This window comes from Leguminivora glycinivorella, chromosome 3, assembly GCF_023078275.1.
Source record: "Leguminivora glycinivorella isolate SPB_JAAS2020 chromosome 3, LegGlyc_1.1, whole genome shotgun sequence".
NCBI classification, from domain to species: Eukaryota; Metazoa; Arthropoda; class Insecta; order Lepidoptera; family Tortricidae; genus Leguminivora; species Leguminivora glycinivorella.
The window spans coordinates 13937370-13957269 of record NC_062973.1 but is presented as its reverse complement, the minus strand read 5'-3'; the positions used below and the strand labels follow the sequence as shown (position 1 = coordinate 13957269).

The following is a 19900-nucleotide window of genomic DNA, read 5'->3' as shown; positions in this document are numbered from 1 at the left end:
TTAAAGGTCAAATTACTTTACCCACTAGTGGATAAAATGCGTTTTTACCCGCTGGTATTGGAGGACAAAACACGTGTTTCCGAGCTAGTGAGGGGAAAAGGTATTTTCTTTAAGCGTGACCTTAAACATTAAACGTACCATATGTAGTAGTTCTCTCTTATATTAGCAGTTCCAGATTTTTCCTGACTGTCCCATTTGGATTAAACTTGGATGTAGTTTGACATTGGACGTAGATAAATATTATCTGTGCTTCTTAACAAGGTCCTAATGAGACAAACCCAGATAATCTACAAATCCGCTTCCAACCTCCAAACTTGCTAAAACGCTCTGAATTGACAATCTTCTTAAACTATCTAATATATAAGTCTGGGTTCTTATATATGTACAGTGTAATCCCTCGGACACGAGTTTCGCTGTCAGTTAGGGTTGCCAGATCGAATTACCCCAAGGTCAGGACAAAAGGTCAATATTTCGGATAGTCGGGAAAACCAAATTATATATACCATTTTTAAGCTCGGGTACCATCCTGTGTACCCGAGCTTAAAAATGGTATTTTGGTTACCTATATTACATAAACCTGTGTGGTGACGGGTTAAGAATTTCACCACCCCCTTTCTTCCCGTGGGTGTCGTAGAAGGCGACTGTGGGATATGGGTTGAATTGTGGTGTAGGCGAGAGGCTGGCAACCTGTCACTGCAATGCCACAGTTTCGTTTTCTTTTAACCCCTTATTTGCCAAGAGTGGCCCTGAAGCTTTAGTAGTTTCATGTGCTCTGCCTACCCCTTTATGGGATACAGGCGTGATTGTATGTATGTATGTATGTATGTATGTATATTACATAAAATATATAAAAAATACATAACATAAAATATTTAGCCTACCCCTACCATATGTAATAGTACATTACGATACAAGTGCGTAAAAAAGGAAGTTCGAAACGAGTGGCGATAAATTAAAACACGACCGAAGGGAGTGTTTTAAATCGACACGAGTTACGAATTTCCTTTTCGCACGTGTATCGTACGACGTTTTTCAGTACAGATGGCCCTCCGAAGTTTCGACCTGACCTGACATATAATGAACCACTTCTCGCACTAGTGCGTAAAAAAAACACCATCTATACTGAAAATGTTATTTTCAGTACAGATAGTGCTTTTTTACGCACTAGTGCGAGAAGTGGTTCATTTCTTGTCAGGTCGAAACTTTGGAGGGCCATCTGTATATGTTCCTACTGAAAAACGTCGTACGATACATGCGCAAAAAGGTAATTCGTAACTCGTGTCGATTTAAAGCACGACCGAAGGGAGTTATCGCCACTCGTTTCGAACTTCCTTTTTTACGCACTTGTATCATCTTGTACTACCTATTTTGTCCGTGTTTATTTTTGTTGTTGTGTTATTGTTTTTCGGTAAATATTTCAAATTTATCGGGAGTCGGGAGGATTGGCAAAAAATACGGGAAATCCCGCTTAATCCCGACCACTTCGCAACCCTACTTGCAGCTCTTGCGTTTTCCGCTAGACTGATTGGATTAATTTGATAGGTACAGAAACCTCGGCAACGGCATTGAAAATTGATAAGCCCCACGTAGCAAAGCGTAATAAAATTTAAACTTAACAGCCGTGTCAAGGCTTCACACGAGAGAGCTCTCAACGACGTGATATTAGTTGGCTTCATGGCATAGAAAATAGCTGTTTTGCAGCACATGACGCAATATGGAAGGGATAGAACGTTTAGCCGCTTAGCTGTCTCCTACGATCAGTTTGCTATGCGAATACGTGTAAATGCTCTTTAAATCACACTTTTTTATACCAGTAGGCCTAGCACATGATTGCCGCGAGAGTAATGTCGCCGCGAGATAGATGACACGTCTTCGTCTAACTGTATTAATGACATAAGGACGGGTAGTCTATCTCGCGGCGACATACTCTCGCGGCAATCATGTGCTAACCCTGCAGCCTGAATAAAAAAGGTTCATATTATAGATATTTATTTCCAGCTCAAGTAAAATGACCTTTAAATAACACAGTCAGAAATGGGATATTTGTAATTTATTCTTCTTTAAAAATTTTCTAAATTTAGATAAGTAGTTAATGAGATGTGGCATAAAAGGTAAGTAAGTACCTACCTACCTACCAGAGATGTTAACTATTTGAAATAAAAGCATTTCAAATAGAAATACAAAATACCTATTTTGTATTTGGTATTTTAAATACTTTTATCTAAAACTATTTTGTATTTAATTTGAAATACTTTTTAGTACAAGTATTTTGCATTTTCTACCACTTCAAAATACCAAATGCTTTTTGTCACTTTTTGACGTAAGATAGATGGTACCGAGCGCGTATTCTATTGTTTCTTTGTCTGTCTAAGTTATGTACTGACCGGGACAACACGTTAGAAAGCGCTTAATTTAATGTTTTACAAAAACGCACTTATTTTCAGTGCTGCCAACATAGTGGTTCCTATAATAATTAAGGTTCAATGAATACTAAGCGATTTGTTGCAAGATCCCAAAGCACCCTGACCTTGAACATCGAAAAATCGGGAAAAATCCATATAATTCGTATACCTGACTGTAAGTATTTCTATTTAGTACAGCTGTAATGTATTATGCTTAATTAATATTACTATTATTTTCGGTTTTTTTTTTCATATTTCATACATATTGCAATATAACTCTTTCATTCGATTTTTATAATATTAGGTAAGGTAAAAGACATGGAGACAGTCCATTTTTGGCTTCACTTTTTAACGTGTTAATTTTATAGAGCCAGGTTTCTGGGCTCTCTGGTGATTCTGTGTTTTAAACACATCTTTAAAATAAAAGTTTTACCTTATGTCAAAAAAGTATTTTATTTGAATAAAGGTATTTTGAAAATACCTATTTTGCATTTTGTATTTCAAATACCTTTTTGTAAAACTATTTTGTATTTTTATTTGAAATAGGTAAAAAACCAAAGTATTTGCATTTTGTATTTAAATACATTGCACTACCTATTTTTTAACATCTCTGGTAGTCTATCACAATCTTGTATTAAGTTTACTTATTTCGCAGAAAATTTCAATATGATATTTTATTCAGACAATAAAGATATTTAATTTACAAATAAATATAAGAAAATCTTGCTCATTACTAATCACTTCTTGTTATATTTACTTTTTACTTATAGTCAGAAGTATAGAGCTGTCTCGAGGTTCAGGTACTGAGAGTTAAGAGAGCATCTCAATGGTTTGGATTAGAATCTAATAATGTTTGAAACATTTTAAATTTATATTGTGCATTTTTTATGTATGTATGTATGTGTAAGCTTTATTGTACATAAAAGAAACACAGTTACAGAGTCAGTAATATACAATGTAGGCGGACTTATCCCTTAATGGACTTAATACCTGTCCATTTTTAGTCTTTCTTGCATCGAACTAATTTGTATACATTCATAAACTGACACTTGCTAAATTAACCAAGATTTGACGAAATTTAGCATTGAATTGTTAAATTCAGGTAGCGCGACAGATAGGTAACTTTATAATTGGTCATGTGCGAAAAGTGTGATAAAGGCGGGACGACAATCGACTTAAAAAAACTGTGAATTTCAGGCGGTTAGCACATTTTGCGTTTTCGCGCGTGAACTTCAAAATGAAGTTAAATTGCAAGTATTTTGACAGTTCTCAATTATGAAATAAGTCACTCATAACTAGAGCGTATCACAGTCATGCTCATAACTAATATTTAGTAACATATCTGTTCCTATACAAGTAAAACACTGCATTTTCTGTTCCACCGTTACCAGCCCAAGGCCTAACTTTTAACCTTCCTCTAATCTTGCAATATGAACTGCAATTCCGATAAAATAAATAATAATAATCAAGTGAGCTCAATAGTTTTCAATTCCATTTTAAAATACTGAAACTATTCGTCCGGGTATTAGGGCTAAACCAGTGGAGATTAAAAATATATTCATTGAAGCATATAAATATAAAACGAAGAAGATGTGTATTTATTTAATATGAAAATTTGATAGGTATTACCTATATTTTTTGTTCATTGCAGTATCAGGCCAAAAATCTTTCTAACAGCGATAAAACGGTTGAATATAGTACTAATTATTTACTATTTAAGTATTTTGTTTTAAGTACTGTATTCCCTAAAGTATTTGGGACTTTATTACGTATATTTTATTATTATATTGAGTAGGTATAGAAACCAAGGGAGACCTAACCTCTGTGGTGGACGATTAATGTCTGAAATGATGATGGTGCGATAGTCTCATTTTGTACTGATCACAGAACTTAATTTAGATAGAAGAAACAAATTCATATATTTGTATAGGGGCCGAGCGTGTCAAATTTTGTACTGAAGTTGATTCTTGCCTGTAATTTTAAATATGTCTCAGGCTCTTGATTGTTCATAATTTTTGTGTTGTTGCAATTGAATATCACGTAACGAGGCATTTTTTATGTTTTGGTTGACTTCAACTTACAAAAATTGACGCCCGAAAGCTGCAAGCTGCGAGTAAAGACGGACAACTCAGTGGATTTCACTGAGTTCATTTGAAACGCTAAGTAGATACGTTTGCTTGGTCTATGGTATACACCGTGTTTCACTTAACACTAAAAACCTGAAAACAGTTTGTTCAGAATCGAGAGTAGAATCGATTGAGCTATATCTTGATGGGGGTAATATTTTTATTTAAATTAGTATTATTAATTATTTTTTACGTGCCCATTCTATTGTACTCGTAATACAACATTGTGTATATCGCATTGCTAGAGGTTGTTTACCTTTTTTCAGTATTTAGGGGTATTAATACTGGCCGGTTACTTGGACCATTATTTTTTCCGCTACTAGTTTGACGTTGTTTGTCAGTTTAATCTTAATGTTTATCATAAGTCATAACAAACTGAACTCGTACCTAATTACAACCTTGTCATTTTGAATATTGAGTTTATTTGCTTACTGCGATTACCTGTCCAATTTGAAGTTTACTGTGACAAAGCTTTAAAGTGTTTTACAGTGACATCTTAGCTGTCTATTGGTAAACCTTATGTCGTTGCAGTAACGTACACAAATAAATAGTGTTATGGTTTATGATGGTAGTTAGCAATTATTTTATTGAGTGTAGAGCTAAAAGTCAAGTAGAGCTGTACAGAAAATTAAAAATTCAATTTAAAAAAAAGTAACGATCAGATTGAAAGATGAATACTCTAGATGAGTTTAAAAAAATAAAAATCAGTTGGGGTGTCTGAGGTTTTGAGTGATACCGGAAACACCGTGTATATGACATCTATGGTACTGATGCTAGATTGTTACTAGCTTAAATTACTTTACATTATTATATGTAGGTCACACACCACAGCCACAGTTTACCCAGTTTACCCAGTTTCGTTTTCTTTCAACCCCTTATTTGCCAAGAGTGGCACTGAAGCTTTAGTTTCATGTGTTCTGCCTACCCCTTTATGGGATACAGGCGTGATTGTATGTATGTATGTATGTATGTATATGTAGGTAGAATTTCTGAATAGCAACTCATTCGACACCTACGAAGAAACCGAACTGACTGACTGAATATTACAATTATGTCCGCAGCATAGAGGAATAAGTTTAGTATAGGAAGAGTTGTAACTCCATACATCAGTAAATGCAAGTTATTTGTAGTGACACCTAGCGTAATCCACGCGTCAACTAGCGTGAATTATCAGTACTGCCACTTGTCAACAGATGTCGCGACGAACAAAAAGTGTGAGCCGCGTAAGCTGAAGACCCGGGTTCGTTTCCCGGCTCGGCCACCAGTGGGCCTTGCCGTTTTTTCTTTAGTGTATGATATCTATTTCAATTTATAATTTATATATAGTAGTGTGACTACTTGGAAAAAGAACAAATAAAAAAAAATTCAATAAAATAATTTGATTTGTTCCCTAGTTGTAATAAGTGTGATGCTTAACAATTTTTAGCTAATATTACAATAGTATTAATCAGTACTCTGTTTTCAGTTCCTTCTGCTTGTAATAGAGGTATAAGTTGTGAACTGTTTTAATATTACATTTTTGGCACCAGTGGGCCTTGCCGTTTTTTCTTTAGTGTATGATATCTATTTCAATTTATAATTTATATATAGTAGTGTGACTACTTGGAAAAAGAACAAATAAATAAAAAAAATTCAATAAAATAATTTGATTTGTTCCCTAGTTGTAAAAAGTGTGATGCTTAACAATTTTTAGCTAATATTACAATAGTATTAATCAGTACTCTGTTTTCAGTTCCTTCTGCTTTTAATAGAGGTATAAGTTGTAAACTGTTTTAATATTACATTTTTGGCAGACGCAACTCTGTTGGCACCTAGTGTCGAATAGTGGTACTGATAATTTACGCTATTTGATGCGTGATTGACGATAGATGTCACTACAAATAACTTGCATTACTGATGTATGCTGGAGTTACACCTCTTCCCTAACTTATTCCTCTATGGTCCTCACTCACCCGGAAACGCTTTTGAATTCTCACAGGCCGTACATATTGTATGTCTTAGAATACTTCAAAACATACACGTGGACTGCTAACTCAGCCACGAATACTGAAGTATTCATCGCTTTTAAACTTGGTAACGCGCATGTGACACTCCTTGAGTTGCACGCGTCCATAGGTTACGGTGACCGCTTTTCATCAGGCGGACGTAATATTTAAAAAAAATGTATAAATTTAAATTTAAAGGGCATTAAATAAATGTCATATACAAAGAAAAAGTGACCAAGGCCTCCAGTGTTCCGAGCTGGAATCGAACCAGCGTACTCCGCTTACCGGGCGAATGCCTGAACCACTCGGCCATCGGTACACGAAGGCAAGGTTCGAAATTTCCAAGTATATGACATTCCCGAAGGCTCGTGGCCCGGTAAGTGGAGTACGCTGGTTCGATTCCAGTTCGGAACACTGGAAGCCTTGGTCACTTTTTCTTTGTATATGACATTTATTTAATGTTTATAACATAATAGTATTATTACTACTTAAAAATACAAGTTTAAATATTTTCTATGAAAATAATTTAATTTGTTCTTAGGGTATATCGACAATAGACATTTCATCGACATCGAATCCTAGAACATGCCCCGACTTAGCACACGTATGTAGCATTTTTATGTACGACATATCTTATATCTTATACCACAGATGTCATATAAACCATACAAATAAATGAACTCGTTTCTTCTATCTAAATCTAGTTCTGTGTCTTATACCTTATATATCCTATACCTTAAAGGCGCCGTTTTTGACAGTTGCCTTTGACATCCTTCATACGAGTAGATCGTGTTTTATTGTAGCTTACAATATTTCAAATCATTTTCTACTCGTCGACTTTAATCTGTCAATTCACCACACCACCACAGACTAAACTATAAGTGCTGACTTTTCAGTGTTGGATAGTCTTTGACACTAGTCAAGTCAACTATAATATTTCATTACAGTTCACTTTAGTTAACTGTAATAATTTCAAAAATAGAAATTCGTACAAGTTCTATACTAATTTGTGATACCTGGCAGTTTTTTCTACATCTGAAACTAAATGTGTTTCAGATGCAGAATTTTTTTCCCCCTCACTAGCTTGGAAACACGCGTTTTTTCCTTTAATACCAGCGGGTAAAAACGCATTTTATCCACTAGTGGATAAAGTAATTTGACTTTGAATATAAGTAAGTAAGTAAATATTCTTTATTGCACCATTTTACATGTTATAAATATACAGAATGTTGAGTGAGAGTATAACTAGGTAACAACAGGCGGTCTTATCGCTAAAAAGCGATCTCTTCCAGACAACCTTAGGGTAGCTGGAAAAACGGAACAGAAACAAAAGTTAACAGGCAGTGCGAGAACAATAAAAAATATAGAGAAAACCAACACTACAGTTTGAATAGAAGCGGCGAAAAGCATTGGTATCAATCAATCAATCAATCAATCAATCAAAATATTCTTTATTCAAATAGGCTTACAATAAGCACTTTTAAATTGTCAACAGTGTACAATATTCATCTTATTCTAAATATCAGAGCAATTTATTGGTGCAATAAACAATATTGTTTTAAAACTACATTGATTTAATAAAATGATATCAATCTAAATTGTATAAAAAAATACTAGTATAAAAACTTCTAGAATAAATTCTAAATGTCAAAAAAATTGTGTAAAAATACATTGAATTATCAATATCATCATTAATAAGCTATATAATTAAGGGATATTATTAAACGCACAGCAAAAAAATAATCGCCTATCAATTAATCGTCATCAATAATATACTTCTGTACATCAAATTAATTACTTCACTGCAAATAAACTAAATGATTAACAAAACTAGTAATGCAGATTATTCCAAAATACACATCAGCACGACATTACTTTTTTCCTCTAATGCAAGACAATTAAATTCCTTTAGGAACAAAAATACTACAATTCTATCAAAAATACTAATTGCGCAGCAATTTACCCGTCTTCATAGCAAATTATTTAATTCGAAGAACATACATCCTTTTCTCTTATTTTTTAAGTATTCACGTTCAGCTAATTTAATAATGGTCACCGTCACGAAAACAAACTTTTGCTAGAAAATTGGGTTAGGTTAGGTTAGAACTGCGACCCTCACGGAAACAAACTTTTGTAAGAAAAGTGGGTTAGGTTAGGTTAGAACTGCGACCCTCACGGAAACAAACTTTTGTGAGAAAAGTTGGTTAGGTTAGGTTAGAACTGCGACCCTCACGGAAACAAACTTTTGTGAGAAAAGTGGGTTAGGTTAGGTTAGAACTGCGACTCCCTGGGGTCTCTGACGACGAGATGATGAGGGTAGACATCCGCCTGAGGGGAGGTAAAAAAGCTCCTGGGCCTGACGGGGTACCTGGAAAAGTCCTACCTCTCATGCTAAAGCATCTCGGAAACCGAATTAGGGAACTTTTTGATGACTGCCTGAAGGAGGGCCTGTTTCCGAGAAGCTGGAAAGAGAGTAGGTTGTGCCTCCTCGGGAAAGACAGCCGCCCGCCGGACAGTCCCTCCGGATATCGGCCAATAGTGCTCCTTGACGAAATAGGGAAGATGTTGGAGCGTATCCTTGCTGGCCGCATTCTCCAACATCTTAAGAACACCGGCCCGGACGTCAGTGACAGGCGATTCGGGTTCCGGGCGGGGCTGTCCACAATGGACGCACTTTCCTCTCTTAGGAAATTTAGTGTGGATGCAGCGGGGAGAGGGCAGGGTGTCGTAGCGTTATCACTCGACATCGCCAACGCCTTCGGCACCCTCTCATATACCGTAATCAAGGAGGCACTTCGGTACCACCACCTGAGGACAATCATGGAGCACTACCTATCTGAGAGAGTAGTGCTCTACGAAACAAGAGAAGGTCGAGCAGAACGAGAAATGGCCTGCGGTGTTCCACAGAGGTCAGTCTTAGGACCACTTCTGTGGAATATCGGATATGATTGGGTGATAAGGGGGGCGCCGCTTCCCCGCATGTCCACCATATGTTAGGCGGACGACACAATGGTGGCTGTGCGGGGAAGAGAATTGGAGGAGACACTGAGGAGGGCGGCGGTTAGCACAGAACTGACGGTCGGCCGCATTCGCCTGCTTGGGTTAAAGGTGGCCCTCTCGAAGACGGAAGCCATAGTTTTCGGGGGGAAAGGATGGCGCCTGCCCGCCGGCTTGACGATTCAGGTGGAGGGGGAATCTGTCCAGGTCAGGGCCAATATCAAATATCTTGGCCTGATCCTGGACAGAAAATGGGAATTCAGGGAACATTTCACCCGACTTGCTCCACGAATTGTGGGCGCGGCTTCCGCCCTAGGCAGGCTGCTACCCAACGTGGGAGGGCCAGGAGCCCCATGCCACCGCCTTTTTGCGGGGGTGGTAAGAAGTATGGCCCTATACGGGGCCCCGATTTGGGCGGACCGGCTGTCGAGCGGAAACAAATCCCTGCTCCGGCGGCCGCAAAAAGTGGTGGCCTTAAGAATAATTAGGGCCTACTCGACGGTATCCCATGCGGCGGCGTGTCTCCTCGCCTGCACTCCTCCATAGGAGCTCGACGCCCAGGTCCAGGCGGAGAGGTATACGATGAGGGCGGAGGCCAGAGCTAGAGGACAACGCTTGGACCCAGAAGTGGCAGAGCGGGCAGACCGAGAGGCCAAGGTCAGGCTCCGAGAGCTATGGGAGGCCAGTCTGGAGGACAATCCGTATGGAACACACACCATAGGGGCAGTCCTCCCATATATGGAGGAGTGGCTGAAGGGGAAGCACGGGGCCCTGTCATATAGGGCAACGCAGGTGATGACCGGTCACGGCTGCTTCGGTCATTACCTGCACAAGATAAAGAGGGAATTGGGGCCCCAGTGTCACCAGTGCGGCGACCCTGACGACTCGGCCCAACACACGCTAGAGGTGTGCAGCCACTGGGAGCAAGAGCGTCGCGCTCTCACCGCAGCAATAGGAACGACGGACCTATCGCTGCACAGCGTCGTTGCAGCCATGCTCCGTAGCGAGAGGAACTGGAAAGCGGTCATCTCCTTCTGTGAGGACATCATCTCGCAGAAGGAGACAGAGGAGCGAGAACGCGAAAATGCGGCCTATGCGCCTCCGCATCGGCAAAGACGTAGAGGGAGAAGACGCGCGCAGTTCGCAATAAACGGCGCCCTCCCTCAATAGGGCCAGTGGGTTGGGGCCCACATTGCACGGCCTTACACGACTGGGGGGAGAATCAGAAGCGTCCCTGTTTGTCCCCTTCCTTGGTGCGGGTTTTCTGGCCTAACGTCGGGAAAGACGGGGGACATTGCGGAAGAATGAATGTGCGAGCCCGTGATGTCCCCATACAACATCTTAGAGGGTGCGATACCGGAGTGGGGTTTAGTGGGTATTCTCTTTCCCTCCCTCTCGCTAGGAGAGGGAGCTGAATGAGTGAGTCCCACATACCCTCCCCATCATGGCCTTCCCCACGGGCGGGGAAAAATGCGTAAAAGCATTCCTCACTCCGTCAACAAAAAAAAAGGTTAGAACTGCGACCCTCATGGAAACAAACTTTTGTGAGAAAAATGGGTTAGGTTAGGTTAGAACTGTAACCCTCACGGAATAAAACTTTTCTGATAAAAGTGGGTTAGGTTAGGTTAGAACTTGCTCGATCCGCCAATCGCGTCGTCTTGCGTAGTGATGGACTATCACTCGTTGAACCGTAAAAGCTGTTTAATGCTGTCAAAAAAGCCGTTCTTCTTCTCTGTGCGCTTGCGCTTTAAATTTTATGTTTTTTTGCTGGTCACTTTATGTTGTAATTAATAAAAAAATTGATCGCAATTAGAAAAAAATGCTGTGTCATTTAGATAAACTGCTGTATATTATGTAAAAATAGAAGCTACATTAAACAAAAAAAGCGTTGCTAAGTATGATGTGCGTTGGTAATTATTAGCGATGCATTAATGAAAAAGCTTTACTAAAAGTTAAAATAGATGTACGCCACGAATTATATTGTAGTGTATTTAGTAATATTTTGAGTTGCAAATTTTGCTGTGCAATTAGTATTTTTGATATGAATTTGGACTATTTTTGCGTAAAAAAAGTTATTTTTTTGATTTGCGTTTAAATACCACCCTATAATTAATGGTTTTCAGCAATACTTGTATCCCACAGTGTTTCATCATTCATGTAGTCTTGTGTGCTATAGTAGGCTTTAGAGATCAGTATACGCTTTACATAATGTTTAAATCGATTAAAAGACAGTTCAGTGATGGCATTAGGAAGTTTGTTATAAAATCTTACACAATTACCCATGAATGATTTTTTAATTTTATGGAGCCGAGTGAAGGGCACTGCAAGCTTATGCTTATTTCTAGTGTTTATATTATGTACATCACAGTTTTTCTTAAATTTACAAATGTTTTTATGTACATACATAATATTCTCATAAATATATTGACAATGCACTGTCATTATATTAATGTCCTTAAACTTATCTCTAAGTGAGTCTCTATGGTTCATTTTGTATATTGCTCGAATAGCCCTCTTCTGCAGAACAAATATGGTATTTATCTCTGAAGCACTGCCCCATAGTATCTGTGGTGGCTATCGCGGCTGCGAATATAAATCAGGCGAAGCAAGGCTTTATCGCGCACAATATGGTTGACGTTAATTGACGAAATGCAGAGTGGTAGTGCTTGCGTTGATTTATGCGCGGGCAAATCGCTACCTACTCCATTTGCATGGGATCTGCGGAAAGCGCGCGCGCCTTGTTATTGCGATCGACGTCATTAGAATTCTCTGCTTTAACTACTATCAGTGTTATAAATTATTGCTTGTGAATTTCTACGTAATATTTAATGTTATTCACTACATAAACAATTTTCTATATAAGTATAGGTACAGTGTGTAAATTTCAATACTTACGGATAAATTTAGCACGACATAATTACATATAATTAATCCGTGTTTTCATGAATTAAGAAGTATTATAATTTGAACTTAATTGTGGCATCATAGTTATTAACCGTCGCCTCATCTCTCAAGAAGGACGGTTATCAAGTCGCCTGTATGTTTTTTTTTTATTTTTTTTATTTTTATTTTTTATGTTTGTTCCTCGATATCTCCGTCGTTACTAGACCGATTTTGAATTTTTTTTTTTATTGAATGTATATGCATACAGATTGGTCCCATTTTTCTCAGAACCCAGTTCTGATGATGGGATCCTGGAGAAATTGAGGGAACTCCTCAAATCTGAAAGGTATACATATGGTGATTTTTATGTTTTTAAAGGAACAGCATGCATTTAGGTACGGAACAGTGACATTTGGTGCAGTGGAACTGCTGATGATGGCCAGAACGGAACTCTTCAAATCTGAACGGCACGCTTATAGTGACTTTGGTATTTTTATAAGAACAGCATGCACTTTCGTCCAGAACAGTGACATTTGGTGCAGTCGAATTGCTGATGATGGTCAGAACCGAACTCCTCAAATCTGAACGGCACGCTTATAGTGACTTTGGTATTTTTATAAGAACATCATGCACTTTCGTCCAGAACGGTGACATTTGGTGCAGTGGAACTGCTGATGATGGCCAGAACCGAACTCCTCAAATCTGAACGGCACACTCATAGTGACTTTGGTATTTTTGTAAGAAAAGCATGCATTTAAGTTCAGAACAGTGACATTTATTTAGTTATGTTTGTTAAGCATAATATTGAGTTTTCAAGTCAAAGTTTGTCAAGCTTCGATTTCTTATAATATAATCGGATTCATGAGGAATTGAGGAAACTCCTCAAACCTTAACGTTATACGTATATTCATTTGTGTTGCCATCTAATAATTAAAGCATTAAAAGCAGTTTTAAAAAATACTTACACATTTCTACATAATCCAACATTCGTAAGTAGCTTTCACCAGAACCCGAAAGGCGACGGTTTTTTTTTTCTTAAAAATTATTGAAAATTGGAAGAGATTTTGCTAGTCTTAATATAGCCAAATGTTCTGCTTTAAAATTGATAAAAGTGGATTAATCTAGTCATAAAGATGTTTTACCACCTGTGGAACTACCTGAAGCAGTGATAAACGCGTTTTTTGCGTTGTAATTTCCTCGCTATAGTGAGGGGAAAAGTTTTGTGTTACACACGGGTGCTAATGTATTTTACTTCTCGTGTGTTGAAAAACTCGCCAAGTCAGGATTCTATTTTCGAACCACTCGCATCGCTCGTGGTTCAACTATAGAATCCTTTCACTTGCTCGTTTTTCAATTCCACACTCGGCGTTAAAATACAACTTTGCACCCTCAAATAACTATTATCTATCGCGTCATCGACGAATCAGACAGTTATTACAAACAATTGGTTGCCAGGAACTTAAATGTTGATACAACGGTGAAGGACGTTAATAACATAAATTTTAACTTGAATGATGATATTGTTCGTGTAATGATGATGAAAAGAAGATAGAAAAAGTATTGTATACAATAGTTTTAGTTATATAATTAAGCTTTTCACTCTCGTACCGTACTATACCGTACATGGCATTCGACTGAAAAGCTCTGCTATATTTAGTACATTACGATACAAGTGCGTAAAAAAGGAAGTTCGAAACGAGTGGCGATAAATTAAAACACAACCGTAGGGAGTGTTTTAAATCAATACGAGTTACTAATTTCCTTTTCGCACGTGTATCGTACGACGTTTTTCAGTACTGGTGGCCCTCCGAAGTTTCGACCTGACATATATGAACCACTTTTTGCACTAGTGCGTAAAAATACACTATCTGTACTGAAAAATACTATTTGTGTGCAAATAATACTCGGTACATCGGTTCCTATAGCTTGAAGCACAATATGAGCATCAGCAGTTTTAAACGTTCTCCTATTTTATGACAGTTATAAAACTTTATACCTTAAGATAGCTGCTAAGAGATCACTAGAATATTTGATAAAGTGAGTACTTTCATAGCAAAAATAGATAATATATGTTCCTAGAAAAATATAAAGCAAAACAACCATTTACTTTGATTTATTTATTTAAAGTAATTTGAAATATGTTAAATTCGCGGACATGAAATCCTGAAATTCCTGAACTGATTAAATGAATTATTCATCAAGAGGAAAGAAGTATTACAGGAAAGTTACACTGCTTAATATTTTTCAGTACAGATGGTGTTTTTTACGCACTAGTGCGAGAAGTGCGTCATTATATGCCAGGTCGAAACTTCGGAGGGCCATCTGTACTGAAAAACGTCGTACGATACACGTGCGAAAAGGAAATTCGTAACTCGTGTCGATTTAAAACACTCCCTTCGGTCGTGTTTTAATTTATCGCCACTCGTTTCGAACTTCCTTTTTTACGCACTTGTATCGTAATGTACTATTATACCAAAATAAAATCAAACACTATGACAAAATATTTTCACCATTTTGACTCTCTAAGATACAATGATGTGCGAGACTTAAATTGAGATATTTGTTGGTGTAAAAATTTACAGTTTTACTTTCGACATAGAGTATCTTATAAAACCTACAATTTATGGCGTGCACGCGATTGCTATTAATGCCATTTTTTAGTGAAAAAGGGTCAGCTCGATTGCAATTCCCTCCTCGCATGTCGTTCAGGCCCTGCCGGTGGAAAATCACCTTCATTTTGCAGGATCCTACTTACCTACCTACTTTGTTCATATGCTCAGTGTAGGTACTTACTAAGTGAATAGAGTAGTTGAAATAACACGTATTGTGATTTAGAAGATCATTATATTCTATTTGCAAAGGCTAGATACATTTTGACCCAAAGTTCACGGTCGATCCTTTGCCTCCTCAACATGTATCGAATTTTAACTTCTGATTAGCAGAAACGTCTGCAATCGATGCCGTTAGGCTTAGAATAAATTTAAAAGTGGAAAATGTCTGCCTTGGGTGAGACTTGAACTCACGGCCTCTGGTCTCTCTGTATCGAATTGTATAGAAATTGACACTTACCGCAAGCCGAATTGAAGGGCTGTACTTATAGATATAAGGCCCCTGTTCTAATAAAAACATATAATAGCTAAATAACAAGTAATCTTTCATAACTAAGTGTTTGGCGGTATATTTTACGTAGCTATTTCTCTCTATATTTTTTTTGTCGTATTTGTGCTTTGTGTCTTTTATTCCTATCTACGATTGTTTTCAAGCTTTTTGTATTGCAATATCGCCCGACCCAGGCCTCCACGGAAGACCAGCGCACACCGATGGCGCCACAGCACATGCTGAGTGGTGTCCTTTTGCAACCACAAACAAACCAAACCCTATGTAACTGATTTTGTACTGTTTAGTATGTAAGTGTCATATTCTTTTTTTTTGTTGCAATAAATGCCTTTTCTTCTTCAACAGAGCCAGTTGTGTATCGTTCGCCATGGAGCGTCAACTATTATACTGTTCGTTGCTGGCCCAGTTACCTTTTGATTCTTTTTTTTGCAATTTCAATTTACCATAATAGTACATGGCGATACTATTGCGAAAAAAGGAAGTTCGAAACTAGTGGCGATAAATTAAAACACGTTTTTCAGTACAGATAGCCCTCGGAAGTTTCGACCTGGCATATAATGAACCACTTCTACTAGTGCGAGAACCTTCTATATGCGTAAAAAAAACACCATCTGTACTGAAAAATGATAATAAACACCTCGGTCAGCCTCCTCATCCTCCGACCGATTACAGCAATTGTAGCATTACTACCATAAGTATGTCAGAGTAATACGTATAGGAACTATTAACACCAATAGCAATAATACAGCCAGGCCGGAGTCGTTAATGTCCGGCACTAACCTTTTTCCTGCTGAACACTTCAGTGAGCTGCCAATAGGGGGCACAAACTTTACGACTTGTAGTTGCCATCAGATACATCTAAACGGCCGTGGTGCTCGATAATATCTAACGCCTTGACAATAGTAACGTGTTGAGATACATTTGAGCATATTTGTAGCTCCGATATATCTGATGGCGACCGTGTACATGCTAGAATGTGTTACGCCCAAAGTTGTCTGAAATGTGAAACGCTTTGTTTCGTTTAACTGCGCTTGTTTGATAGCTACGAATAGTACGAATTTGTGAATCTATTCCATTACAAGGTTCATGAAGGTGGTCTGTACTACAGAGCACTAAAAGGTTAAAGAACATAATACTATTAGGTACACAATTTATTAGGTAGGCCAATATCGATGAAAAATCATTGTAGGTACCATCGTTTACTCAAAAATAGATATTTACAAAAAATATACTTACGGAAAAATATACTTTCTGTATTCTTACAAAACCAAACATGTTTTATTCATTTTTATTCATTTCGAACGATCGAAAGGTAGGTAGCATAGACATTCAGTGAGGCATGATTTACTTATATTTACAATAAACATTTCACATGAAACAGAAAATTTCTCATCTCATAATATTTTCGCATGAGCTATTTCCATTTACGACCTCAAAGTATTGCAATAAATCATTCTCATTCTAGTACTACTCAGAAATTTATAACACAATAAATTCTTTTCAGATTACGGATCTGGAGGGATTCGTGAATAAAATCAGTGAAGGCTTCCCTTCCTTATCGTATCTCAGCCTCCTTAGCAACAAGGCTTGCCCCAACCAACTGTCCGACCTCGACAAAGATGAATCCGATTATCAAAGATACAGGTAAACCTTTTTTTATTTTTATTCAACTGTATACAGGAAACGCATGTTTGAAATGTTTTATGTGTCAATGTAACTTGTCGAATGGTTCAACATTATTTGAATATCGGCATTCGGTTTTTGCAGCGGACAGCTATTGTTTTGATTTTTATCCATATGCAATTTTTTGGGGTTTAGAGGTGTAACATACACGCACACTGTAAAATAATTGTGTGATTTATATTCAAGTACCCAAAACGTACAATTATTTACACTTTACGTGCTCTTATCCTTTTGATATGAAATCATAAATAAAATAATAAAAAAAAGGCCAAGAGCGTGTCGGGCCATAGTGTAGGGTTCCGTAGTTTTCCGTAGTCAAAAACTACTGAACCTATTAAGTTCAAAACAATTTTCCTAGAAAGTCTTTATAAAGTTCTACTTTTGTGATTTTTTTCATATTTTGAAAAACATATGGTTCAAAAGTTGAGGGGGGGGATTCATTTTTTTCCTTTACGAGCGATTATTTCCGAAAATATTAGTATTATCAAAAAACGATCTTAGTAAACCCTTATTCATTTTCAAATACCTATCCAACAATATATCACATGTTGGAGTTGGAACAAAAAATATCAGCCCCCACTTTACATGGAAACTACCTAATAAAACATTTTTTTCCTTTTTTAGTTTTTGCACTTTGTTGGCGTGATTGATATACATATTGGTACCAAATTTCAGCTTTCTAGTGCAACGGTTACTGAGATTATCCGCGGACTTCGGACGGACGGACGGACGGACGGACGGACGGAGACGGACAGACAAACATGGCGAAACTATAAGGGTTCCTAGTTGACTACGGAACCCTAAAAAGGTTAGGGTTGTTTGATAAGTACTTGGCTTTGAGTAGAAAAATAATCTTTTGGCATAATTTTGTTTTTATATCTCTAGCTCTTTATGTATGCTTTTCAATCCTCAAAAGCAAATATAAAACCCTCAAAATATGCTTACTTCTCAGCAATGAGTTCCTCATTAGAGGATTTTTTTTTTCTATTGGGTCTTCAATCTTCATCTATTCGGGCGTATGAAAAATCCACATGGTGTCAGATCTAGAGAATGTGATGCATTTGGCAGTATTTTATGACGCAATTCTAATAACTTGCTTCAGGTGGCATGTGTACTATCTGTATAGTTTCAGCTATCTCTCATATTCACGATATAATCAAGTCCCTGAAATCGGCATTCTAGAGTTCTTTTTCAATGATAGTTATACCGAATTACCGACACTGTAATTCACTGTATACAATTCCTACCTCATAATTTATTTTTTCTACTCCCGTGTTGTTATACGTCATTTACAGTGTCGTGCATAGATCGTTAAAACCCTACATAAAAGATGCCCACCCCCGCCCGGCGCCCCGCGCACCCACGCATACGATATAGCTCTTAAAGCATAGTTAGGAAGCCTTTAAGGGATATAGCGGGGGTGCGTGGGGCGCCGGGGGCTGGCGGCGGCGGGGGGAATGCGAGCGACAGGGTGAGTACAGGAACAGTGGGGAGGCCGACGCGTCAAAATACAGGAAATAGTGCGAATTTCACGAAAGTTATTCTAGAAAACTATTAAAAAGTAAGTGCATGGTCGTAGAAAAAGTATTGTATGCAACGGTGTTTAACTGAGTCAAAAAATACTCGTGGCGTCTTTATTAACAATTTTCGGCTTCACCTCAAATTGTTACTCACGCCACTCGTCTTTTTTGACCTCACTTAAACGCCAGTTGCATAAAATACTATTTCACATCACTCATTCGGAGAGGGGACTATTTTATAATCTAATATGCTCAGGATGAAATGACTGGCGTTTTGCTTGTGACACAATCTGGGCTGAACTTTTGTATCATTGATAGTTTTACCACGAGGAAAGCCATGATTACCTAATTTCACAATTTTCCAATATTTTTCGAACTCATCTGGCGTATAACCCGATATCACATTTATTTAATGCAATTTATAATGAAACAGTATTAATTGTGTCTATTTGATATTAGATACACTAATTCAACTTCATGGAATATCCTCCTGTGTTTATTTTCCCATTTTTAAAACGACACCAAACGGCTATCAACAGTGATCGGAACTATGGGAGTAAAACTTTAACAAAACCTTAGAGCTGAAATTTTAAAATAAAACCAAGATTATTATTTTCAGATCAGTGTTAAATTTGATTCTATACCTGAATCCAAGATTTGTAATACATTACTACAAGGATATATATTAATATTTTCATGGCTGTAAGTACTCTAAAATGACCACTTAGCAAGTTTTGTTAAAGTTTTGCTCCCATAGTTCCGATCATTGGTTATTAAAAATAAAAACCCATCGGCCTTGTAGCTTTAGTATTCACATCACAACACGTCACGTGATCGCATCAAGTGAATGTGTAACGTGTAAATAATTTCCAATATTAGTAGATATTGCAAAATGTACTTCGTACAGATGTAGTGCGAAAAGATTCGCCTTCATATTGTAACGGAAACATATGAACGTGTCATACTATTTCAGTCAGTCTCAGTACAAGATGTACTGACATTGACTGAACTAGCATGACAAATACGAACGTTTTCGGAAAAATACTAAGGAAACCCTTTTCGCACTACATCTGTTACATAATATGTATAGAAGAATGTCTTTATATTAAGTTGACGTGTCGTTTGCAAATCTCTTAAAGACTAGATTCGTTTTTGTGAGATCTATCTGGGATACACATTGGCAATAT

At 37.5% G+C, this 19900-nt stretch overlaps 1 protein-coding gene across 1 annotated transcript in view; it reads left to right on the top strand.

The window, feature by feature from the left end:
- LOC125224624 (leucine-rich melanocyte differentiation-associated protein-like) overlaps positions 1–19900 on the top strand; it is an 87873-nt gene that overhangs the window by 48512 nt on the left and 19461 nt on the right. Inside the window, exon 4 of the mRNA XM_048128049.1 lies at positions 17015–17154. Coding sequence (XP_047984006.1) covers positions 17015–17154 — 140 coding nt within the window. The remainder of the gene's footprint in view (positions 1–17014; positions 17155–19900) is intronic.